Source organism: Moschus berezovskii, chromosome 8, assembly GCF_049115385.1.
Source record: "Moschus berezovskii isolate FMDL1 chromosome 8, NW_MosBer_1.0, whole genome shotgun sequence".
NCBI lineage: Eukaryota > Metazoa > Chordata > Mammalia > Artiodactyla > Moschidae > Moschus > Moschus berezovskii.
Genome location: NC_142467.1, coordinates 95,167,922 through 95,193,496, shown reverse-complemented (window position 1 = coordinate 95,193,496; position 25,575 = coordinate 95,167,922). Strand labels below are relative to the sequence as shown.

The 25,575-nt window shown below is 53.7% G+C and overlaps 4 protein-coding genes across 4 annotated transcripts; 2 read left to right on the top strand and 2 right to left on the bottom strand.

The window, feature by feature from the left end:
• The first annotated feature begins 413 nt into the window (after positions 1 to 413).
• GTF2F1 (general transcription factor IIF subunit 1) lies at positions 414 to 6,504 on the top strand. Its single transcript, XM_055430803.2, has 12 exons — positions 414 to 832; positions 920 to 966; positions 1,454 to 1,526; positions 2,720 to 2,913; positions 3,741 to 3,911; positions 4,327 to 4,511; positions 5,072 to 5,222; positions 5,308 to 5,489; positions 5,585 to 5,658; positions 5,744 to 5,882; positions 6,055 to 6,172; positions 6,268 to 6,504. Exons 1-12 carry the CDS (start codon positions 821 to 823, stop codon positions 6,470 to 6,472), a joined length of 1,551 nt encoding a protein of 516 aa, XP_055286778.2. The 5' UTR covers positions 414 to 820; the 3' UTR covers positions 6,473 to 6,504.
• Positions 6,505 to 9,932: 3,428 nt separating this feature from the next.
• On the top strand, positions 9,933 to 10,614 carry PSPN (persephin). Its single transcript, XM_088838924.1, has 2 exons — positions 9,933 to 10,098; positions 10,183 to 10,614. Exons 1-2 carry the CDS (start codon positions 9,945 to 9,947, stop codon positions 10,488 to 10,490), a joined length of 462 nt encoding a protein of 153 aa, XP_088695050.1. The 5' UTR covers positions 9,933 to 9,944; the 3' UTR covers positions 10,491 to 10,614.
• Positions 10,615 to 10,742: 128 nt separating this feature from the next.
• On the bottom strand, positions 10,743 to 15,146 carry ALKBH7 (alkB homolog 7, RNA demethylase). The gene is made up of 4 exons (XM_055430814.2): positions 12,161 to 15,146; positions 11,374 to 11,547; positions 11,162 to 11,286; positions 10,743 to 10,993 (listed from the first exon to the last, which is right to left on the bottom strand). The coding sequence occupies exons 1-4, from the start codon at positions 12,362 to 12,364 to the stop codon at positions 10,831 to 10,833; spliced, it is 666 nt and encodes a 221-aa protein (XP_055286789.1). The 5' UTR covers positions 12,365 to 15,146; the 3' UTR covers positions 10,743 to 10,830.
• A 1,332-nt stretch (positions 15,147 to 16,478) lies between these two features.
• Positions 16,479 to 21,680, bottom strand: CLPP (caseinolytic mitochondrial matrix peptidase proteolytic subunit). Its single transcript, XM_055430808.2, has 6 exons — positions 21,447 to 21,680; positions 21,285 to 21,356; positions 20,676 to 20,772; positions 19,572 to 19,759; positions 18,757 to 18,862; positions 16,479 to 16,818 (listed from the first exon to the last, which is right to left on the bottom strand). Exons 1-6 carry the CDS (start codon positions 21,630 to 21,632, stop codon positions 16,649 to 16,651), a joined length of 819 nt encoding a protein of 272 aa, XP_055286783.2. The 5' UTR covers positions 21,633 to 21,680; the 3' UTR covers positions 16,479 to 16,648.
• Positions 21,681 to 25,575: the final 3,895 nt, after the last annotated feature.

Sequence of the window (25,575 nt, the reverse complement as noted above, 5' to 3'; positions counted from 1 at the left end):
CCCCGCGATGTTTCCCTTCTTCTGGGGCCTCAGAGGCCTGCCTATTTGGGGCAGCTTGGACTTGCACAAACCCAACCCACCTGCGGCCCGTGGGGTGATCGCGCTCCATCCCCTACACAGGCCCTGACCCCTCCTGGTTTGGTTGAACGTCACAAGGGCCCCTGGTCCGATTATTTCGCGAGATGATAGGGCTACCCTCGGGGGCTGTGGGGAGAAATGAACCCCAAAGAGGCTCAGGTAGAGCCGCAGCAGTCGGCTGCAGAGGAGGCCTCGGTTGCTGTGGTAACGCGGCCTCCCCGAACTCACTTCCGGAGTAAAGTAGCGCATGCGCAAATAGCCCGACAGGCCTGAGGGTGGCGGGTTTCCTCCCTTCCTTCCCAAGATACCCCGCGGTCCTGAGATGTCATGTCACTGGGGGCGTCCCCACATCACCTGATTGGGTTATCCGCATGATGAGGTTATCGGCTTGATGGGATTATCGTGCTATATATACTGCGGGCCGTCAGCACGCTAGATAGAGAAGGTGTTGCCTTCAGTTCGGAGTAGGTTGCTTCGAGTAGGCCTGCTGAGGGATTTCGATTCCGGTTTAGGCGTCTGCGCAGGCGCAGACTTGGCACAGGCGATCTCAAGCTGATCGCCGACCCAGCGCCGACTCCGGATAGCTTTTCCCAGGATCGGTTGTATCCCCGGCGTACGGTCCGTGATCGAGGCCAGAGACCGACACCTCGAGGGCGGCCTCCGCGGAACCGAGGGACGCGCACCCCGAGGGAGGCGTAAAGAAAGAGGTTCTGACCGGACCCGGGTCAATCGCCCATCGCCCATGGCGGCCCTCGTAAGTGTGCGGCAAGGCGGTTCGACTGCGGTCCCGGTGGTGGCCTCTGTAGCCTCTCACTCACTGTCCTGCTTTTTCTCCCCTCAGGGCCCCAGCAGCCAGAATGTCACTGAGTATGTCGTCCGAGTTCCCAAGTAAGTCCCTGATCCTACCAACCCCTTCTCCCTCCAGAAAAGGATTAAAATCTTGAGCCTCCAGGAGTGTCTGATTTTTCTTCCAGGGCTGGGGTTGAGCCTAGGCCTCTCGGGCATTACTGTTTTTTTAATGGAGTGAATGAATGAGTACATTAATATACAGTAACACGCAACCTCCCTGCCTAGGATTCCCTCAGCCAGGAATGGCAACTCTGACTCTACTGGGTGGGTTCTTTTTGATCCTGCGAAATTCCGTTACAGTATTTTCCTTCTTCAGGAGGCATTCCCTGCCTGTCCACCCCCCTGCCCAGGGCTGAGTTCCTAATTATCCCATCTTGGCTTCCCAGAAATATTTGTCCCTAACTGATCTCTGGGTTTTTTTCATGGGTCTCCAGCGTTGCCCAGCACAAAGGACTGAGCCTGGCAGGGTTTACTGAATTAATGAATGATTGACTGAGCACTGCCTCTTCTTTCTTGTCCATTCCAGAAATACCACCAAGAAATACAATATCATGGCTTTCAATGCAGCCGATAAAGTCAACCTCACTACTTGGAATCAGGTAAGTCTGAGTTCTGAGGATGTGAGAAAACCTGACCCTGGATTTGATATAATAGTTGCTTGGTTGTGATAGTAACTGAGGCTTAGTATCCCCCGCTCTCCCCATGTGCAGATAAATGATAACTAAGGCCCAGACTGAGCCTCTGGGCACCCCTGAGGGCAAGATATGTATGGCCCTGCAGGAGGCTTTCTCCTGAAATTTGTGCCCATTGATGGGCATTTGAGGTCGAGATCTATCTGGGCAAGAGAGGAGGGGGCTGCCTCCTAGAGGTGACTCAGAGCCCCCATTGTTGGAGACTCCAGAACGGTCTTTAGAAGCTGTTTTAGTTGTTGCAGGCTGCTCTAGCATAATTCCAGAAACTGGGTGGTTTATAAACAAGACATTTATTTCCCACAATTCTGGAGGCTGGAAGTCCAAGATCAGGGCGCCAGCAGATTTGGTGTCTAGTGAGGGCAGGCTTTCTGGTTCATAGCTGGTGCATTTGCACTGTACTCTCACCTGGCAGAAGAGGGACATAGCACTCTGGAATCCTTTATTAAAGAGGGTACTTATCCCACTCCTAATTAAGGCTGCAGCCTCACAACCTAATCATCATCTACCAGCGGCCCCGCCCCCAAATACCATCACATTGGAGATTAGGTTATATGCATTTAGGGGGAATTCCCTGGAGATACAACTGTTGGGACTCCAGCCCATTCACTGCGGGGGCCCAGGTTCTATCCCTGGTGGGGGAACTAAGATTCCAGAAGCCCCGGATCACAGCCAAAGAGAATGCATTTTGGGGGCACGCAAACATTCATCCATAGCAGAAGCCATTAAAGGGTTACAAACAGTCTGTAAAGAGATTTGTCCACTGTGGGGTCGAGGGCAAGTGAAGGGAGGCAGGGTGGAGGTGAAGGCTCTGGACTAGGTGAGCCTGTGATGGGGTTTGCAGCAAACAGTTTATGAGAAGTGATTGGACTCTGGGGTGTCTTTTTTTTTTTTTCATTTGGAAATAACTTCATACTTTCAAAAAGCTGCAAAAACAGACATCGCAGCGGGCTTTAGATCCCTTTGCCCACATTCACAGAGCCTCTTTTCGCCAAGCGGGAAGTTGGCTCTGAGGGTCCACCGCTCAGCCTTCGGGGAGGAAGGGGTGTCGTTGGATGGGGAGCAGCTTCCCTGATGAGAAGTGTCGCCTTGCGTCCTCCCAGGCCCGGCTGGAACGAGACCTGAGCAACAAGAAGATTTACCAAGAGGAAGAGATGCCCGAGTCGGGCGCCGGCAGCGAGTTCAACCGCAAGCTCCGGGAGGAGGCGCGGAGGAAGAAGTACGGCATTGTCCTCAAGGAGTTCCGGCCAGAGGACCAGCCCTGGCTGCTGCGGGTCAACGGCAAATCAGGCCGCAAGTAAGTGCCCCTCCCGCCACTCCCCGGTGTCCTTGGCCGAACTTCTAGGTCCTATGGCTGGGGGTGACAGCTCATCCTCCCGTGAAGGGGTTTTTTTGGGGAAGATGAACCAAGGGGATGCTCGAGTGTTCCCTAGGCATGCAGGAATTCCGCCTGCTGTCCTCCTGCTCCCAGCCAAGGACTGCCCAGAACTGAGGGTTGGGAACCGTGGGGAGGACAGAGATTAAGGGAAATGAAGGGCACTCCCGGTTGAACAGTGAGCACGAAGGCGTGAAACACCGAGCCCCAGGGACTGTCACAGCGCATGACAATGGCAGAGTGGGTGGACTGAGAGCGCTGGGAGTGCCAGGCACAGCTGGAGCCCTGGGGTAGCCTGGGGCCTGGGCAGCCTGAAGGCTGTAGGTGGGGAAGGGGCACTCTGTAAGACTGCCTCTACTTGGTGGTGGGGGTGGGCAGAAAAGGGAAAGGATGGAGGCCCAGAGGGGCCTGGGCTGGCAGTGGTTCAAGGAGGATTCCGGAGCGGAATCCAGAGGGGTCTGACAGTAGAGCCCTGTGCTCTTTACGGCCCATCTAACAGTTCCTTCCAGAACGGACCATGACCTGTATAGTGCACAGGAGCCCTAAGCCTGCTCTGCGAGGGCAGGGAGCCCCCCGCCCTTTTCCAGATGTGGGAAACCAGGCTCAGGCAGTCAGTGGGCCAGCCTTCCAGCCTCAGATTTTGCTGGGAGAACCCAGGTGGCCCTGGAGAGAGGGATGCAGGGGCTGTGGTCTGGGGGTGGCTCTGGTCCCTCTTCCCTGCACAGACTGTGACCTTGAACTCCCTGCAGGTTCAAGGGAATAAAGAAGGGCGGCGTGACAGAAAACACCTCCTACTACATCTTCACCCAGTGCCCTGATGGGGCTTTTGAGGCTTTCCCTGTGCACAACTGGTATAACTTCACGCCGCTGGCCAAACACCGCACGCTCACGGCCGAGGAGGCTGAGGAGGAGTGGGAGAGGTGAGTGATGGGGCCACGCCTGGAAAAGGGCTGCAAGCCCCCGACGTTGTGCCCAGCTGGGAGCTGGGGACTCAGCTCCAGGGGTCAGATGGACTGGAGAAATGGGGAGGTGGATCCAGTGCTAGGGCGTCAGCATCACATGAGATCTTCTCCTGAGGGACTCTGGGCAGAGAGGGAACCAAAGGAGGGCCAGCTCTCCCTGTGTGATCTCAGGGTCTTTCTGCCACATGCTTGTGTCCCCACGTGTGGGGTCAGGTCGTCCTGCTCATCACCTAAGTTGTATCAGTGGCTCCCCCCCGGGGCACACCTGGTGGAAGTGCAGGGAGGCACCAGTGGATGAGGCCCACTCCCGGAGGGGGTCCCCGGAGCCAGGCCCGCTGCCAGCCCCTGCTGTAACACTGCCCCCGCCCCACAGGAGAAACAAGGTCCTGAACCACTTCAGCATCATGCAGCAGCGGCGACTGAAAGACCAGGACCAGGACGAGGAGGATGAGGAGAAGGAGAAGCGCAGCCGCAAGAAGGCCAGCGAGCTGCGCATCCATGACCTGGAGGACGACCTGGAAATGTCGTCCGATGACAGCGAGGCCAGCGGCGAGGAGGGTGAGGCGGGTGGAGCCAGCCCTGGGCGGCAGGGGTGGCAGTTGTAATTAATCCAGGTCCTGTGTGATGACTCAGAGAGGTGAATGCCCCTGAGAGGATTGCTTGGTTACTTGCAGACCCCTGGATCCACCCCAGGAACTTGGCCGCTGGGGGAAGCACCAGGGTTGGTTAGGAGGTCCCAGGAAGGTCTCTCTCGGCCATGGCCTCGACTGGGATTTCCATGGGAATGGCCTTGGGACTGGCCAGTTTGAGTCGTACCAGCAGGCTCTGGGCCAAGGGGTGGTCTCTGGTTGCCCGGTGGCTGGCTGGCCCCGGTGATTTAGGCCAGGGATGGCGGCCTTGAGTGTGAGTTAGAGAAAGGGGTTGGCTGGGGGTGTGGAGTTGGGATTCCCTGCTTGGCAGTGGGTGATTGGTACAACCCTGGGCCAGCTCTCTGCCTCCTGGAGGAATTGGGGCCAATCCTGGCATCACCACAGCCCCTGAGACGTTCAGGCATCATTATATACACACAACACGATGCCTGCCCATCTGAGCCCCTCACCTTGTCTGTCCTTCCCCAGGTGGCAGAGCCCCCAAGGCCAAGAAGAAGGTACCGCCCAGCAAGGGGGGCCGGAAGAAGAAGAAGAAGGGCTCAGATGATGAGGCCTTTGAGGACAGTGATGACGGGGACTTCGAGGGCCAGGAGGTGGACTACATGTCCGACGGCTCTAGGTGAGGCAGGCGGGAGGCGGGTGTGAGACCCTGGGCCGGCCTGCGGACGCGCTCACTCACCCTCTGCCCGCTCTCTGTCTTACAGCAGCTCCCAGGATGAGCTGGAAGGCAAGCCCAAGGTCACCCAGCAAGAGGAGGGTCCCAAGGGCGTGGACGAGCAGAGTGAGAGCAGTGAAGAGAGTGAGGAGGAAAAGCCGCCCGAGGAGGAAAAGGAGGAGGAGGAGGAGAAGAAGGCGCCCACGCCGCAGGAGAAGAAGCGGAGGAAAGGTGGGTTGGCCCCCCTGAGCCCCTGATCTGGGACAGGGCCCAGGGCTGGCTCAGGGGTCTCCGGCCCTGACATCCCCTCCTCTGGCCCCTTGCAGACAGCAGCGAGGAGTCCGACAGCTCGGAAGAGAGTGACATCGACAGTGAAGCCTCCTCGGCACTCTTCATGGCGGTAAGGCCCAGCTGAGGGAGGGCCGGCTAGGTAGGACGGTGGGGGGCCCTCTCCCAACATGTGTGCTCAGCTGCGATCTCCACAGAAAAAGAAGACGCCCCCCAAAAGGGAGCGGAAGCCATCAGGGGGCAGTTCCCGGGGTAACAGCCGGCCAGGCACGCCCAGCACTGAGGCCGGCAGTACTTCTTCCACCCTCCGGGCAGCCGCCAGCAAGCTGGAGCAGGGTGAGTAGTGACCCCCCATCCCGCCCTGCCCGCCCTCTTGACCGCATCCTGGTCTTCCTGTTCCGCGTCCTCTGAGCCTCTTGCACACATGACCCCAGCACTGTCCCCCAGCCCCCTGCCCGGCGATCCAGCCTCCCAGACCTGGTCTCAGCCCCACTGCCCCCTCCCACAGGGAAGCGCACCAGCGAAACGCCGGCAGCTAAGCGGCTGCGACTGGATGCCGGGCCCCAGAGCTTGTCCGGGAAATCCACTCCTCAGCCCCAGTCGGGGAAGTCAACCCCCAGCAGTGGGTAAGTTGGCGAGGATGGCAGGGGCCAGTGGGGGCTGGGGGTCAGGGGGCTCAGGGACAGAGGACACCCGCTGACACCCACCTCCCCACCTCCAGCGACGTTCAAGTGACTGAAGACGCCGTGCGCCGCTACCTGACGCGGAAGCCCATGACCACCAAGGACCTGCTGAAGAAGTTCCAGACCAAGAAGACGGGGCTGAGCAGTGAGCAGACAGTGAATGTGCTGGCTCAGATCCTGAAGCGCCTGAACCCTGAGCGCAAGATGATCAACGACAAGATGCATTTCTCCCTCAAGGAGTGATGCCACCCCTAATAAACAGGCTGTTTTCCACAGTCCTCAGTGTCTTCATTCCCACCCTCGCTGCCTCTCGTCCCGCCGCCTGTAGACGCCTCTTAGAACTTAATCCTCTCCTTACCCCCTCAGCCTCCTCCATGGAGCTGCCAGGTGATTTCTTTCAGCTCTGTCTTCCACTTGGCTGGTTCTCTCTTCAGCTGTGGCTTATCCATCACCTGAACCCATTAAACGTAGGGCTTCCCAGGTGGCTCAGCGGTGAAGAATCTGCCTGCCTGTGCAGGGGATGCAGGTTGAATCCCTGGGTCAGGACGTTCCCCTGAAGGAGGAAATGGCAGCCCACTCCAGTATTCTTGTCTGGGAAATCCCGTGAACAGAGGAGCCTGGTGGGGCTACAGTCCATGGGGTCCCAAAGAGTTGGACATGATTGAGCACATGTATACAAACCCATAAGTACTTAGTGTCACTGTCTCTCAGTTCTGCAAAGTATCTTTCTTTTTCAGATCAGTAGGTCTGTTTTGAGTGTATGGCCCATTTGGTTTTTGATGCCTTCTTTTCCATTGTTAGTTTAAACATCCTTGTCTTACAGTCTCCATCACACTCACCTAGTACCTGAAGCAGATGGGCATCCTGTTGTTTTCTGATGCCTCTTTATGATCGTGTTTGTGACCTGGGATAGGGGACTCGTTCCTAGTTCCAGGCTCTGTCTGTGGGGCTCCTGGCTGGCCTGCTTTGCAGGCAAGTTCTTTTTTAAATAATATTTGTTTTTATTTATTTATTTGATTGTGCTGGGTCTTAGTTGCAGCATATGGGATCTAGTTCCCTTACCAGGAACCGAACCCCGGGCCCCCTGCATTGGGAGTGGAGCCTTAGCCACTGGACCACCAGGGAAGTCCCAGGCAAGTTCTTCCAGATGGTTTTTGCACATGCCCACCAGGTGCCCCAGAAGCCGTTTCTTGGTGGCGCTAGTGGTAAAGAACCCTCCTGCCAATGCAGGAAACTTAGACCGGGGTTTGATCCCTGGGTTGGAAAGGTCCCCTGGATGAGGACACAGCAACCCATTCCAGTATTCTTGCCTAGAGAATCTCATGGACAGAAGAGCTTGGCAGGCTACAGTCCATAGGGTCGCAAAGAGTCGGAAATGACTGAAGGAATTTAGCATGCACACACGCCTCAGATGTCTCATTCTAAGATTCTCAACTCTTGATTCTGTCCCAAATGGCCACCACATCCCAAACCCCTGTTACTGGTCTTGGCATCTGGACACTATTTTTCAACTTCCCAGTGGGGTTTCTGGGGCTTCCCTTAGAGTCTCACAAGTTGGTAAGGTGTTTATTTTGTCCAGTATGGCTAGGCATTCTGTAAGGAAGAGGGTTCTTTGCATTCGTGGAGAGTCACGTTGCTGGAAATGGAACTTGGCAGCAGGAACAACGTTGAAACCCCTGTTTGAGTGATCCGGCTGGTGGCAGGATGCTGGAGATGGCAGGTGGAAAACCTCCCCACCCAGTTCTACAGGCCCTTGGCTGCCGAGCTGGAATGCCTGAGATGTCCGGCTAATTCCCAGGAATGTCCCAGCTCGTTCCAACCTCCCTCCCATCCTTCCGCCAGGACTTTTGTGAAGGAAGTGCCTGCCCCTTACCCTGACAATTTCAGCCCTGCTCTGCCTGCCACATGGACTGAGGTCTGAGGCCTCCCCCACTACACTGGTCTATGTGCCCCAGTGGTTCAGATCAGGAGTCTTGCATTCAGCAGGACTTGGGGTTCAAACCCTACCTGTGTCTCTTAATTCTGGGTGACTTTGGATAAGTGACATTCCTCCCACCCACACCCCCCATCTGAAGGTAGTCTCAACAAGAAGTTGAGAAGAAAAAAAGCACACAAAAATCACTGAAGCAGTACCCCATGGGTGGTGCTGTGGTCCTTTCCCACTTCTTGATACAAAGGGCAGTGAAAAGCCCCGGAGCTTGCACCTTGGCTCAGCTGAAATGAGTTCCTGAAGCACGTGTCCTGGATCAAAGGGATGGGATTGGTGGTTTCTGTAGCCAGTGTTCAACTGCCACTGGTTTATACTGCTACCAACAGGCATGCCCATTACACACACACCCCCAGCCATGTGTAAGCAGACTCTGATGTTTGCCAATCTTAGGAGCAGGAGCTTTAATCTGGTCTTGCCTGCATTGAGTTCAAGCACCTTGTCAAACCTACACAAGTTGCATTTCAGGACTTCCCTGGTGGTCCAGTGATTAAGGCTCTGGGCTCCCAATGCAGATACACAAGTTGGATCCCTTGTTTGGGATCTCGCATGACATAGGACATGGCCTAAAATTTTTAATTGAAAATAAAAAAGATGCTCTTATTTCCTGTGCCTCGAGCATTTTGTGCGTCCTTAGTCACTTAGTCGTGTCCAGCTCTTTGCAACCTCATGGACTGTATAGTCCACCAGCCTCCTCTGTCCGTGGGATTCTCCAGGCAAGAATACTGGAGTGGGTAGCCATTCCCTTCTCCAGGGATCTTCCCAACCCAGGGATCGAACCCTGAGTCTCCTCCATTGCAGGTGAATTTTTTGCCATCTGAGCCACCAGGGAAGCTTCTAAGAGGCTCTTAACTGCTTGGTACCAGGCACCCTGCTACACACTAAATATGTCTTCTGTCTGTCCTTAGGACCTCATGTGGGAGGGGCTCTGTTAGTCCCCTTTCATGGCTGAGGATGGAGGCTCACTTCCCCAGGATGATGGAGAAAGGCTGGGAGATTACCGGAACCAGAGCCGGGCTTAACCTCCCCTCCTGCTCTGATGCCCTCCAACCCCAGGTAGGGCTGGGGTTCAAGGGGACTAAGGTTGGCCTTCTAGAGATACAAGTCCCTGCAGGGTGAGTTTCTTGCCCCTGGTGTCCCAGCTCTTGGCAGTCCCCAGGCCTCTCCCTTTTCCTGTTTTGATACTGGCTGGGCCAGACCCGGAGGCAGGGCATGATGTCTTAATCCTCCAGGCAGGAGCCATGATGGATTCCCCGTCAGTTCACCCACCTCTTCCCTGAATGCACATCTACTCTACCTGGTGCATAATGTGGGGGCTACTGGGCCCCAGCACCCTGCCCAAGAGGGTAGGACCCCCATTTGGAGACCCATGGGGCCCCCCAGCCCTCCCTCCAGACAGCAGGTGGGGTGGGGACCTCGAGTTGCCCTCCCTGAGCTCGGCCCTGGCTTCCGACACAGCACTCGTAAATCAGGGGGTGGAGGGGGTGTTGGAAATGGGTCTGTGGAATGTCTGGATGGGGTGTGTGTGTGAGGGGGTGTGCACCCTTAACTCTTGGAAGGATGGGGTGTGGGGCAGAGGAGCGGGGCTGCCTGGGCCCGAGGTGTGCAACGTTGGAGCCTTCGCAACGAGCAGCGGCTGGAAGTGATGAGGTTAATTCTCCAGCTCGGGCAGAGGGGGGATAAATTGAGGGTGCCGGGCATCTGCATCCTCAGGACCTGCCCGTCATCATGGCCACAGGAAGAGTCTTGCTAGGCTCTCTGCTTCTCCTGATCCTCCACTCGGACCTTGGTGGGAGCCGGGGTGCCTGGGAGGCTCTGGTGGCGGAGAGAGAGCTCTCATCCAAGCCAGCGGTGGACAGAGAGACCCAGAGGCCACAGCTGGGTAAGGACTCCCGGAACCCTGTGTGCTCCCCAACTCCTTTCTGCCCAGACTCTGCCTGCTGTGAGCTGCCCCTTGTCCCCGCAGGGGCCCGCCTGCGCCGAGCCCTGACCAGCCCGTGCCAGCTGTGGAGCCTGTCCTTGCCTGTGGCCGAGCTGGGCCTGGGCTACACGTCGGAGGAGACGGTCATCTTCCGCTACTGCGCCGGCAGTTGTCCCCGCAGTGCCCGCACCCAACATGGCCTGACGCTGGCCCGACTGCGGGGCCAAGGCCGAGCCCATGGAGGACCCTGCTGCCGGCCCACCCGCTACGCTGATGTGACCTTTCTCGACGACCACCACCGCTGGCAGCGGCTGCCCCAGCTCTCGGCAGCAGCCTGTGGCTGCAGTGGCTAAGGATGGCTGGCCCGGGGCCCTGCAGCCGCTGGAGGAGCTCAGCTGACTTATTTACTGGAGGCCCAGAGGCCGAGGCGAAGAGAAGGGAAGGTGGGCTGGGGCCACCAGCAAGGGGCTCAATAAAGGAAACTGCTCCTCCAGCCTTGTGACTGTGTGTTCAGCTGGGAATGCTCCGAGGAGGGGTGGGGGAGGCAGGTGTGGTCCTGGGCTTCCCCGGCAGATCCTGGCCTCCCTGCAAACAGCTGGCAACAGGAGGCCAGCTTGTCCATTCTCCAACATTATTCACAACTTTATTCACAAACATGGTGTCCTGAACAGCTTGGGGTAATAGTCCAGGGGCTCAGCAGGCTGGGGGTGGCTGCCCAGGCTCCCCTGACCCCCTCCCCTCAGGGAGGGAGCGGCAAATCACCGAGATGCGTCGGCCCCTGGGAATCCGACGCTCCCCAAAAAAGGACTCTTCATCCCGAAGGATCTCGTGGGAGAAGTCATAACGAGCCGAGCCCCTGCAGGAGAAAACAGAGAATGTGGCTTGTGAGGGCGGCCCTGGTTCCGGGCAGACGAGCCCTAGGGGTAGAGTCTGCTGTCAGGGCTGAGTGACAGAAGGTGTTGCAAATGTTGAGTGGGTGTCTTGTGAGTTACTGGTGGAGTGTGGGCTCCTTGGCTGCCAATACCTAAGGATGTAGAGGGAGCCTGGCTCCAGCAAGAGTTCCAGCCACTCCCCCGGCTCCTGGGTGTGCACCAGACGCATGATGCTAGGAGACAACAGGGACAGGCCAGCGATGGTGGATCCGCAGAACTGGAAGAACGGACATGGCAGAGGGTGGGTTTTGGCCTGGCCAGCTCGCCCCCAGCTGGGAGCTCCAAGCCACTGCCCCCTGTCCACCTTGATGCTGTCCACATGTGGCTTGATGTAGCCCCGAGGTTCCAGGTCCAGCACGTGCACCGAGGAGAGGAGGCTCTGGCCAGGTCCAAAGGCGGCTGCCTGCACACGCCGCAGGATGGCTCGGCTTGCCTCTGACCAGCGCGACTTCTCTGTCTCTCGGAAGCCGTGGATGGCCTGCCCAGAGCGCTCAGGTCAAGCCTGGAAGCTTCCAGGAGTGGGGAACAGGGAAACTGAGGCAGAGCCCAGGGCTGGGGAGGGAATGAGGGGGGAGGGTGGTGGAAGTGCAAAGGCCTGGTTTTTCCAGCATGACACTTGACCCCATCCTCAACTCTCAACATTGATCCTATCTACCCCAAGATGTTTTCTCAAACCCCAACCCCTGCCACATCTGGGTCTGGCCTTAGTCCTTTCTACCCACCATCAGGGTCCAGTTCAGTCCCATACTCCGTCCCTAGCGGTGGACCGGTTCCAATATTCACAACTTGATTCACCGGGTCCCCTGTCTCCACCCCTTAACCCGAGACTCTCCCTCATCTCGCTCCACACCCGTTTCCACCCCTAACTTTGTCCTGTCCCCCAAACACCCTTCGGTTCTGCCTCGTTATGGCCCCGCCCACATCTCCAAAGCGCTCTTCCAGCCCCCAAAACCCCAAGCATCAAGACCGCGCCCCCACTCCAGGCCCTGCCCCAGATGTAGCCCCGCCCACCCCAGCGCTCCACTCCTGCCCGGTCTCTAACGTCCCAAGCCACGCCCCTGTGGCTCCGCCCCCAGCGCCACCAGCCTCACCGCATCCCAGTGGTCGTATTCATATCTGCGGCGGCGTAGCTCGGGTTCCAGCTCGCGGCTCAGTGTTTCCTCCTCGGCCGCGCTCAGGAAGCCGGGCCGCACCACGGCCGCGTCTTGTAGGCGGCTCAGCACGGCTGGGCCCGAGCCCCGCACCCAGCCCTGCTGGGAGAGCGTCCGTAGTACCACCTGCCCACCTCCGGCCATAGCCCCGGAGCCGGGTCTTGGAAGAGGCTGGGGGTCAGGGCCACGCCCCGCCCCAGGGTCATTGGCTGTGGCTGCACCGAGTCCCTCCAGCAATTGGTCTTCCTCAGAGTCCCGCCTCTCGCTCAAAGTTACTGGTTGTTACTTGGCTCGTCCTCTCAAGCTATTGGCTCTTCCCAGAACCTGCCTCCTATCCAGCGCTATTGGGTCCTTTCGACCACAGAGGCTCAAGACTACTAGTTGTGCGTCAGGTCCGTCTTCCAGAGGGCGGGGCGGGGCGGTGGTGTCACAGACTAGGTCTGCCCGGGGGTCGGAGGTCAAGGGTTCAGAGAAGGATTGGGTCGAGGCTATGAAGTTAAGGTTCGAGTCCAGTCAGGCTGAGCTGTAGGAGTTAGCGGAGTGACATTAAGGCTGTGATTATGGGGTGGGACCAGGTTTGTGGACTTAGGGGTTTCAGTCAAAGGTCAAGACGAGGCGCCTTCCATCCTGAACCCCCCCATCCGCATACAAACAGGGTGGCTTCCAGTTTAAAACGGTATATAAACTGTTTATATACTTTGTTTAAAAATAGTATATAAACAAAAACTCCTCTTCCTTTAATGGTAGAATTGGAATGTCACCATTTGTCAGCCCTTTTTGGGCTGATAATTCTAGAGGACTATCATCCGCTCCTATTGTTATGGTAACAGAGACAACTGGTTTTAAAATGTCTCCTGCTACAAGGCAGCCTCACTCTAAGGTCATTGGCCGAAAAGCGGAACCTGAATCGAATCAAACGTGTCTAGATCCAGACACTGGGTACCGGAAGTATCAAGGACAGAATCGCATCCTCAAAATTCATAGGGAGAGTTCATAAGACACATGACCCTGTTTCTCCAACAAGTTCAAGAAAAGAGAAGAAAAAGAGGGAGAGAGACATTAAGAGATTAAAGGGGGAAACCACAATAACAAGACACAGATTTATCAACCAGTTGGCAATGCCTGCACCTTATTTGGATCCTGATTGGAAAAATTAAAAAAAAAAAAATAGTGATCACCAGGGAAATTTGGACGTGGTTGAATATTCGACCACGGCGTTATTTTTTTCTGGTTGAAAATGATGTTGTGGTTGTCTTTTTTAAAGATTCCTTGTCCTTTATTAATCTTTTTTGAAAGTTCTTTAAATTCTGTAGCACTTTACAGTTTTTAAAAGTTTCACACACATGATTTCATAGACTCTCATAATAATAATCTTAAAAAAAAATCTCCTACAGTTATATTGCCCCTCCTCCTTCCCTCTCCCCACTGGTAACCACTGGTTTGTTCTGTAACTGTGTCTCTTTTTTTTTGTTTTATTGACTAGTTTATTTTTTAGATTCTACATAATAGTGATATGATACAGAATGTCTGACTTAACTCACTTAGAATAATACCCTCCAAGTCCATACATGTTGCTGCAAATGGCATTATTTCATTCTTTTTTATGGCTGAGTAATATTCCATTGTGTATATGTACTGTATCTTCTTTATCCATTCATCTTTTGATGGACACTTAGATTGCTTCTATATCTTGGCAGTTGTAAATAATGTCATGAACATAGGCATGGATGTTATCTTTTCTAAATAGTGTTTTTATATATATATATATACCAAAAGGAGTGGAATTGCTGGGTCATGTGGTTATTCTATTTTTAGTATTTTTGAGAAATAAAATTTCTTATCCTTTTAGAAATACATACTGAAATATTACAGATGAAATGAAAAGCTGGGATTTGCTTCAAAGTACTACAAAGCCATGGTAAAGGCTTTGTAGAGGCAGGGGAGGGACGAGTCATAACCAGCCATGAATTGGTGTGGTGGGTACATGAGACCTCATTATTCTAGTTTCTCTACTTTTTTTCCTATTTTTTTAAAAAATTACTACAGGTGATTTTTTTGCAGCATCGGGTCGTCATTGCTGTGTGGGCTTTTCTCTAGTTGTGGGGAGCAGCGGCTACTCTCTAGTTTTGGCACACAGACTCATTGCGGTGGTGTCTCTTGTGAAGCATGGGTTCTAGGGCATGTGGGCTTCAGTAGTTGTGGCGCACAGGCTTAGTTACTCCGAAGCATGTGGAATCTTCCCCGACCAGGGATTAAACCTGTGTCCCCTGCACTGGCAGGCCATTCTTAACCAATGGACCATGAGGGTCTTCTCCACTTTTGTATATATTTTAAATTGCACAGAATGAAAAAGTTCAACCAAATGTAATTGATGAATGAAGCCAAATTAAAAAGTCCTCTATATTAAAAAACAACAACAAAAATTGTTCTTTGCTCTGACAACAAAATTCCTTGGAAAACTTGTCTGCTGCTGCTGCTGCTAAGTCACTTCAGTCGTGTCCGACTCTGTGTGACCCCACAGACGGAAGCCCACCAGGCTCCCCTGTCCCTGGGATTCTCCAGGCAAGAACAGTGGAGTGGGTTGCCATTTCCTTCTCCAATGTGTGAAAGTGGAAAGTGAAAAGTGAAAGCGAAGTCGCTCAGTCGTGTCTGACCCTTAGCGACCCCATGGACTGCAGCCTACCAGGCTCTTCCATCCATGGGATTTTCTAGGCAAGAGTACTGGAGTGGCTTGCCATTGCCTTCTCCGGGAAAACTTGTCTAGTGCCCAGTATTTTCCAGCCCTTCTCTCTGGGTCCACTCCAACCTGGCTTTTGGCCCCCTAGTACTAAAAGTGGTCTTATTGAAGGCCACTAGTGATTTCTGCGGGGCCAAGTGCCATAGCCAGTTCTTAGCCTGACTGCTAACTCATGGACACACTGAAGTCCACATTTTTATTCCCAACCCTGACTCCAGATTTAACCATGCCCTGGGATGTCTGCGGGGCGGGGGTGGGGAGGGGGATGGGCAGAAGTGGGGAGGCATGCTAGACTTCAGACAGCCAAAGTCAACTCCTGATCCTGACCCCTGCTCCTCCCCACAACTCTCCTGGAAACATCTCATCTCTCTTTCCATCTTTCTGGCTGCTTTGGGCCAACACCTAGGAGTTTTGGGAGATTTCATTCTCTCTCAAATCTCACATCCTACCCGTAAGCCCTACCTTTGAAACCTGGCAGGAAACTGACCTCTCTCACCATGTGGCTGGGGCCGGGTCACCCTTCCTCTGGGTGGTTTCTGTGCTTGCCGCCCTCCACCCACCACTCTGGTTCCTTTTTGTTCCTCTTTTCTGTTTTCTTTTTTTTTGGCTGTGCTGGGTCTTTGTTGTGGTGCAGGCTCAGGAGTTCCAGCACTTGGGCTTAGTTGCACTATGTGGGATCTTAGTTCCCTGACCAGGGATCAAACCCAGACCCCCTGCACTGGGAGTGCAGAGTCTTAGCTACTGGACCACCAGGGAAGTCCCGTTCCTTTTTTTGAAACCCTCCATGGGGCACCTCCCTCCTATCTCAGACCTGTTGCTGTTTAATTACTAAGTCGTGTCTGACTTTTTGCGACCCCATGGACTGTAGCCTGCCAGGCTCCTCTGTCCATGGGACTGTCCAGGTAAGAATACTGGAGTGTGTTGCCATTTCCTCCTCCAGGGGATCTTCCCGACCAAGGGACTGAATCTTGGCAGGTAGATTCTTTACCACTGAGCCATCTGGGAAGCCCTACCAGACCTTTTATGATCTATACTCCTCCTCTTCCTGCTCTTATCTCTATTCTTCCCCTCCCTCCCTCCCTCCCTCCCTCCAGCCACCACAGCTCCTTCATGGTTCCCCTCATGTGCCAGGCATAGTCCTGCTATAAGACCTTTGCACTTGCCATGCCTTCTGCCAAGCCTGCTGTGTCCCAAGAGAGCAATCTGGCTCCCCCACCCTCACCTCCTTCAGGTCTTTGCTCTAATGTTGCCTTCTTAGCAAGGCCTCTGCAGGCCACAGCATCTAACTTCTGTCACACACACCCGACACTGCATACCTCTTGCCCTGATTTAAAAAAAAACAACTGTCTGCTTTCCCAAGAATGTAAGTTTCTTCAGGACGGGGACTTTTGTGTCTTCTTCACAGTAAGTTGTGGCCTCTGGAGCAGTGTCTGGAGTGTCACGTAGGCTCTGGGCTCTGCTCAAGATGAAGGCACACATGAGCCAGGGTAGACGCCAGAGGGAAGGCGCCGGAGCCGGGAGCAAAGGCTACAAAGATTTAATTTAAAATCACAGTGTCTCAGCTGGGCTACCCAGCCACAGGGGCACCCCCAAATCCACAGTTCCTCAAGGAGCCCCTCCAGGCTCATGTGGAGGGGCTTGCAGGCCAGGCACCTCCATTCTCCCTGGGAGGGCAAGAGGGAGGCCAGTTCTCAGGCGCTCGCTGGGGCAGGCTCTACCGCTGTTGGCTCCCCTGGCTCCTTCTGTACCAGCTCCGGCTCATCCTCCCCATCCTGTGGGGGGTGGACCAGAACCTTGTCCAAGATGCCAAACTCCTGGGCCTCCATGGGGCTCATGTAGCGGTCCCTCTCCATGGCTGACTCTGCAGGGGGCGTACAGGCAGGATGCGGGTGGTGAACAATGGAAAGGGCCATGTTCCAGTCCTCAATCAGCCCAAGTCCACCCTGTGTGACCCTGCCTCCCCATCCCTGTGCCTTGAGTTTCCTCACCAGTAAAATACCTGTTTCTTTTTTTTTTTTAGCTTGTTATGTGTGAATACACATCTAAGAAAGGGCACAGATCATGGAAGTGGGCAGTGTGGTGATTTTCAGACTGAACCCACACATGCGGCCAGCACTCAGATCAGACCTCCCAAACCCTGCTGGGGACAGTTGCTAAATGTCCCCCTCCCCCCCCCAACCCCCTAAGAGTGACCTAATGGCATAGAGGTTATGCCAATTTTTTGCTTTTTAAATACACAATCACAGGGACTTCCCTGGTGGTCTAGTGGTTAAGACTCCACACTCTCAATGCAGGGGTCCTAGATTCCATCCCTCGTCAGGGAACTAGGTCTTATGTGCCGCAGCTAACACCTGGTGCAGCCAAATTAAAAAAAAAAAAAAAAGGACTCCATACTTCCACTGCCAGGGACATGGGTTGGACACCTGGTTGGGGATTTTGCATGCGGAGCAATGTGGTAAAAAAAATTAATTAATTAAAAAAGTAAATAAACATAACCAGAGCATTTACTCCTTTTCCCACTCAGCACTGTTTTGGAGATTTATCTAGGCTGTGGACCAGTCCTTCTGGCTGGGTAGCGTCCCACCTTGTGAATATACCACCACTGGCCACTCACTCTCCTGCTGTCAGGCACTTGGGTCTTTCCCCATTTGGGACTGTAGGAACAGGACTACATTCCCGTCTGCATCTTCGGACAGAAGCGCTTGATTCCCTTGGTTACATGCCGAGCATAGGAACCAGGTGTCTTTCTGGGTGTTCACCCTCAGTGCCTTAACAGCTTCCCAAAGTGGTTGTAGTTATCGTGGTTACCTGCAGTGGATAAACGTTCCAGTGGCTCCACGCTCCCCTCAGCATTCAGTGGTGTCAGTATTTTCTATCTGAGCTGCTCCAGTGGATTGAAATGGAGGAGGAAATGGCAACCCACTCCAGTATTCTTGTCTGGAGAATCCCATGGACAGAGGAGCCTGGAGGGCTATAGTCCGCGGAGTCTCAAAGAGTCGGACCCGACTGAACACACACAGCACAGTGGACTGAAATGGTACCTCATCAGGGCCTTGATCTGCCTTTTCCAAATAACTGATGATGTCATTACTATAATTTTTTCTTTTTTATTGGCCACACCACATGCAGCATGTGGGATCTTGGTTCCCCAACCAGGGATGGAACCTGTGCCCCTTGCAGTGGAAACGCAGAGTCCTAAGCACTGGACCTCCAGGGAAGTCCCACTGATGACACATCATTATTAAACATCATCACTAAAGGTGATGAAAACCTTGGCTTCTGTTTCTTGGCCATTTGAAATCTTCTTTGTGGGAGACCCTGTTCAAAACCTTTGGACCTCTTTCAGTCAAGTGTTTATGTCTTTTAATTTTTCAATTATTATCATTACTTCTTCTTGGCCATACTGTACGGCATGTGGGATCTTAATTCTCTGACCAGAGATCAGACTTGCATCCCCTGCAGTGGAAGTGCGGAGTCTTAACCACTAGACCACCAGTGAAGTCCCTGGGTCTCTAAAAAGAGTGCTCAGAACAGGGGTTCTCAGCTGGGGGTAGGGTGGGGTCCCCAGGGGGACACTGAGCAATGGCTGGAGATGGTTCTAGCTGTCACACCTGGAGATGCTGCTGGCAGCTGGTGGGCAGAGCGTGGAGATGTGCCACACATCCTGCAGGGCCCTGGAGGGGCCCCAACACAGGATGATCCAGCCTGGTGTCAGCTGGACCAGGTCCAGAGGCCTGACCAGTATGCCTGTATTGGTTCCAATAAAAGAGCAGCTGAGGGCCTTGTAGGGGGCGCTCACCGATCACCTGCAGGCTCTGTTTGGTGTGCTTGGCATAGATGCTGTAGAGCTGTTTCTTGAGCTTCATGATCTCCTCTGCCTGGATGGCGATGTCTGTGGCTTGGCCCTGGGGGGCCATCCCAAGAGGGGGAAGGTTTGGATCAGGGTCTGCCACTCGCATGGAGAGGGACTCAGGAGACCGCCCTGGGCTTCTAGCTGCCAGCATTCAGTTTCATCCTCACCACCTCCAGGAAGGCTCTCTGTATTAACTCTATGTTCTTATTTCTGGCAGCTGGTGCCTCCCTGACCAGGAGGGAGGGAGCTAATTTCCTGGAGACATCAGAAAGCTGCCCAGAACACACTTTTCACATGCAAAGCCGCCAGTCCAAGCCCACACCCCTACCACCTCCTCTGCAGAGCTATCACACCCTGGGTCACCATCCTCCTGCCCCATCACCCCAGGGTACCAGACAACTAGGGACAGTCCCTACGCCCTAGAGCCCACCGACACTATTCATGCTAGCCCATCCTAACCTCACATGTTCTCTCCAGCAGAAACCTTGAAGAAGGCTCCTGCCCACGTTTCCTCTCAACCAACCCTGGTGCCACTCTGTGTGGTCCCCAAGGCCTGGCACACTCCCTCCTCTTGGGATCTGTGAGTCATAAACTGTCTTTTTAATGGCAACCCTCTCCTGATCAGTTGGCCTCACCATATCTGCATACGAACAAAACCTACATTTTAAACCCACCTCGTCACGTGACTCCTGCCTGTCTGGCTGGTTCACCTGCCTAGACCCCCCACCCCACCCCCAAAGCAGCTCTCAGGGCACACTCACCCGGGCGCCCCCAGAGGGCTGGTGGATCATGATGCGGGAGTTGGGGAGCGAGTGGCGCATGCCTGGGGTGCCAGCAGCCAGAAGCAGGGAGCCCATGCTGGCCGCCTGGCCCACACACCACGTGCAGATGGGGTTCAGGATGTACTGCATCGTGTCGTAGATGGCCAGGCCCGAGGTCACCACGCCACCTGCGGATGGGGCCGAGAGTGAGGGGCTGTGCCAGCTACCCTCCGCCATCCTTTCCCCTAAGGCCCTGGAGAGGGCTGGGGTCTCAAACAGAAATACTCCCAGAGGTAGGAAGGTGACACAGGGCAGGTGGGGGCAACAAACGAGGGCTAGCTCCAAAGTGACCTGACAGTTGCCACACTTGCATGTGGACCCAGTGAAGGATGAGACTGGCCACGTTCTCAAGAATTGGGAGAAAGTAATAACTACGAGTGAAGACTCTGGAGCCAGTCTGCCTGGGTATGACCCCTGGCTGGGCAGGTTACCACATGTGACCTTGGGCAAGTTACCCAGCCTCTTGGAGACATGATACCTCCTTGTAGGTTGGAGATAACTAAACACTACCCATCACGTGAGGTTGCATGAAGAAAATGAGTTAAATGCTTATAAAGTGCTTATAAAAGTGCCCGGCACAGTAAACGATCAATTAAGATTGGCTATTCAGGGAACTCCCCACGTGTCCAGTGGTTAGGGCTTTCACTGCCATGGGCCTGAGTTTGATCCCTGCTCAGGGAACTAAGATCTCACAGGAGGAACAACTTGACCATAATAAAATAAATTGGCTGTTGGCTAGTCTACCTTTTTCCGGGGATAGGATGGAATCTACCAGTTTAAAACATTTTGACAACCGAAGTCAGGTTGTCAAAACATTAGGTAAAACATTACGTATGGGATCAGAGGCAGGTTCAGGTGCCTCTTTAAAAAAGCAAGGGAAGAGGCAGCTTTTGGAGGTTTCCAGACCCTCTGGAGATTCCGAAGGAAGCTCTGCCCCTTTTCTTGCTCCAGAGACAGAACCTCCCTGATAAGGGGTCTCAGTCCCTGGAGTCACCTGGTGTGTCCCCAGGAGTGCCCCTGGCACCCAGGGAAGGCCCTGCTCACCGGGGCTGTTGATATACATGTGGATGGGCTTCTTGTTGCTTTCCGACTGCAGGAACAGCAGCTGTGCGATGACCAGGCTGGCAACACTGTCATCGATCTGCAAGTGAGGAGGGCAGGGATGCCCCAGATGGGGGTGAAGCTAAGGGCAGCAGTTATGGCGTGGCTGGGGTTGAGTCAGGGCACCAGAATGGTGGTCAGGGCCCAAGTAAGACAGGTCGGGAAGCGTTCAGGACCAGGAGTGGATGTGGTGGGGGTTGATCCGGAACCAGGGGCTTGGGGACACAGGAAGGGGGGACTCAGGCAACAGGAAGGAAAGAGGTGAGGAGGTTGGGGAGAGGGACTGGAGCCCAGGAATGGGGAGGAAGATAATTGGTGACGAGGGAGTCAGAAATTAGGGAGGGAGACGCAGAGGATTTAAAGGAGTAGAAGGGGGGACTACAGGCCGGGAGGGAGCATCAGGGGGCTTAAGTGCCCAGGAAGCAGGGAGTGTCAGATTGGGACAAGAGCATCAGCCTAGGGAGGAAAGTCATGAGGGAGAAGTCAGAGGATCAAGGAGGTTTGCGGAGATCCGGGCAGCCGAATGGGAGGATCGCGGCGCGAGGCACTCACAGGGCCCATGACGCACACAATACGCTCCCGAAGCAGCCGCGAGTAGATGTCATAGGCGCGCTCGCCGCGACCCTGGGGAAGAAAGACGCGGATGAGGGTCAGACGCCTTTCGTGCCTCAAGCCCTTGCATTCCCAGGCCGTGTCCCCGCCCGGCCACTGTACCGTCTGCTCCACCACGATGGGAATGAGCGGGAGAGCCCGGGCCGCCGTCGCGTGCAGGCTCCGCTGCGGGGCCAGGCGATTCTCGGGCGTCCGCTGCGGGGAAAAGCGGGAGGCGAGGCGAGGCCCCAGTGCTGGGCACAAGCCGGCCGCCACCCGGCCCCCCCTAAGCAATATTTTGGGCCACATCGCGCCGCCCGTCCCTCCCGGCTTCCGTACGATGCCGGAACTACAACTCTCAGCGTGCTTTGCGCCCGCGGCGCTGGCTTACGAGACCGCCCACTTCCGGGAAGCATGGGATACGTTTCGGGGCGGGGCGATGGAGGGGCGGAGCCCTACAAGTGGTGCCCGAGTGGAGCCGGAGAGCTTACGAGATACCTTTTGAGTCTTCTTCCTGAAGAATTGTCATAGTTTTCTGCTCTTCATTAATTTAAAAAAATGAGCTCTGTGCGGCCGCTGGGCCTGGGCCTCAACGATCATCCAGCCTGGTGGGGCCGACTCCCGAGACCTTCCCATACGTCTATGGTTATTTATGGGGTAGTGGGAAGGCCCCAAGATGTGCAAGCCCAAGGGTGGAAGTTGCGGACTTCCACCCGGGAGGTCGGTCTGGAAAGGCTTCCTAGGAGGAGCAGGTGTTGGAGCTGGGTTTTGAAGGATGTATAGAAGTTTGTTATGTAGGGAAAGGCATTCCTGGCTAAGGGAGGACAAAGGTTGGGGGTGGTGGTGATGGAAGGCTCCTGGTAACGTTTGGAACCTCTTTTTGCCTCTAGATCGTCTCAGGGTGGACTCTCTTTCATCTTTCAGTTCAAATGTCACCTGGGAGTTGTTCCTTATTTTGTCTCCAGAGCCTAGAACCATTGCCTTGCACGCAGTAGGTGCTCATTAAGTACACTTTGAACCCAGAGATGAAGTGGTAAAGGAGGTAGCTTAAGAGCTTAGCGCTTTGAATTCAGCTATCAGTTCAGTTTAGTCGCTCAGTCGTGTCCGACTCTTTGCCACCCCATGAATCACAGCACGCCAGGCCTCCCTGTCCATCACCAACTCCCAGAGTTCACTCAGACCCACCTCCATCGAGTCGGTGATGCCATCCAGCCATCTCATTCTCTGCCGTCCCCTTCTCCTCCTGCCCCCAATCCCTCCCAGCATCAGAGTCTTTTTCCAGTGAGTCATCTTCGCATGAGGTGGCCAAAGTATTGGAGCTTCAGCTTTAGCATGTCTTTCCAATGAACACCCAGGACTGATCTCCTTTAGAATGGACTGGTTGGATCTCCTTGCAGTCAAGGGACTCTCAAGAGTCTTCTCCAACACCACAGTTCAAAAGCATCAATTCTTTGGCGCTCAGCTTTCTTCACAGTCCAACTCTCACATCCATACATGACCACTGGAAAAACCATATACTTCAATAAAAAATAAAAACAAAAAAATTCTTCATTTAATGTAACTTTTAGGGGTAAATTAACATATTTCAAAACTTTTTTTTTAAAAGAAGAGCTGAGATCTTTGAAGGCAGCTTACCCATATGCCAAGCCTGGTTTAGCCACTGACATGCTGTGTGATCTTCAGGTGCATTGCTTAACTCCTCTGAGCCTGAAGATTTTTTGTTTGGAAGATGGTGATGATCAAACCAGTTTTACCGGGAAGGATTTAAGGATTCCTGCTGCTGAGGCAGCAGAGTGACATTCCCTGTGTTTAAATCTTGGCCCCACTGTCATGGTCCATGCGCGGGTTGCAAAAGAATTTTGACATGAAGCAGAATGAGAGGAGAATAAAGTTTATTTGAGTGGGAGATACTGTTAGAACAGTGGGCCAGCTCAAGGGAGAACGGACGTTGAATAGGGGTCCTTAGTCCACTCTTATAGCCAGGGTACAAGGAGTGGGATAGGAATCTTGCGGGTCATTTGCTGATTGGATGACGCACGAATACTGGGTGGGGGAAGAGTAAGGCAAATGCCTTCTCCCTGTTTGGGGTGGGAGGTGAGACAGGAGGACCTGAAGTCTGTTAATAGTTCCAACATGGGGGAGAGAAGGATGATAACGGTGTGGTTTTTCCATTCTTGCATTCCAAGACCCTCCTTGGTTTTATCAGTTCTTTAGTCCTTGGGTCACGACACCCATTAGGCAACTAGTTTGTGTGACCCTGAGCCTTAATTTCCTCTCTATAGAATGGACATAATAGTAATAAACTACATCCTGGGATCATTGTCAAGTCCTCAGAATTGGACCTGGAATGCAGCAAGTACTCGATTTGTACTAGCTATTGATATGTATTTGGTGGGAGAGATTTTTCTCTCTATATATATATATACATATTTACTATGTATGTATTATATATATTATTCTCTATATATTTAATTTTATTTATTTTTAATTGGAGGATAGTTGCTTTACAATATTGTGTTGTTCTCTGCCATATATCAGCATGAATCAGCCATAGGTATACATATGTCCCCTCCCTCTTGAATCTTCCTCCCACCTCCCACCCCATCCCACTCCTCTAGTTTGTCACAGAGCACCGGATTTGAGCTCCATGTGTCATACAGCACATTTCCACTGGCTGTCTAATTTTACATATGGTAATTGATGTGTATTAGTTATTGTGTTAGATCTGCAACCACAGGCATCCAAGAAGCCCTCCCAAATGAGGGTCCATTTGGCATGGCTTTTGATGCATAGGTAGGAGTTCACAGGCAGACCATTCCTAATTGCTGGACTCTAAATTTGAAGCTAGGTGTCCTAGATAAACATAGTTTTGTGCCCAGTCTGATGAGAAAATAGAGAAGGACACAGACACTTTTCACCTTACGGAATCAGGGGCAGGAAAGAGGGAAGAATGTGGAAGCGGAAGAGTTTAGAGGAGACCTTGGAGGCACCTGGGCTTCACTGGTAGCTCAGCTGGTAAAGAATCCACCTGGAATGCAGGAAACCTGGGTTTGGTCCCTGGGTTGTTGGGAAGATCCCCTGGAGAAGGGAATGGCTACCCATTCCAGCATTCTGGCCTGGAGAATTCCATGGACTGTATAGTCCATGGTGTTGCAGAGAGTCGGACACGACTGAGCGACTTTGACTCACTCACTGCAGGCACCCTGGTGCTAGGAGTGGTGTTTCCACCGCAGTGACTGAAGAAGTGGGTGAGCAGCATTGGCCCTTCCAGTTTCTGCTATGAGTCAGGTGGGTGACCCTGCCCAGCCGGTTTCCCTGAGGCCGGAGCTCCCACCCTGCCTCTGGGGAGAAGGGCTGTCCCATCAGTTGCCACCACCCTCGCAGTGCCCTGCTCAAGCACTTCTGCCCTCACTGCTGTGTTACACCTGCTCTATCTAGGCACAGTTCAGCTGTTTTTCACCTCCTGCATCCTTGTCACTACCCTCAATAACATCCTTGTCAGTATTGCAGCTTCTCCCCCACTCTGGACTCCTTGCTGTTATTTCATTCAGCAGCCTGAGTGATCCTTGTAAAGACTTTTTTTTTTGGTGGGAGAGGGCAGTCACTGGGCCTCATGGCTTGTGGGATCTTAGTTCCCTGACCAGGGATTGAATTTGGGCAAATCCTAACCACTAGACTATCAGGATACTCCCTAGAAGCTAAACCATATCCCTCCCTTACCTAAAATCCTCCCCTTGGCTTCCCATCACCCCAGCTGACCTCTACCCTCCTCTCCTTCCACCCTTTCTTCTCCACTTGGCTTCAGGGGCCACGCTGACCTGCTTTCTGCTCCCCAGACATGCCAAGTGCCTTCCAGCCACTTGGCCTCTGCTTGTGTCCTCTGCCTGAATCTTGCTCAACACAAAAACCTCTGTTCAAACACTACCTCCTTAGGACTTCTCTGGTAGTCCAGTGGCTAAGACTCTGCTCCCAAAGAAGAGGGCCCTGGGTTTAATTCCTGGTCAGGAACCTAGATCTCACATCCTGCAACTAAGAGTTTTCATGCAGCAACTAAAGATCCCGTATGCCACAACCAAGACCTGGAACAGTCAAATAAATATTAAAAAAAAGAAACCCAAAAAACCATTACCTCCTTAGATAAGCCTTGTGAAGTGATACTTATTTGTTTTTTGAGCAACCCTTTCTGATATGATCTATTCTATCATTTTCTATTCCACTTTATTTAGACTGGAGTTTTCCAACCTCAAGACTG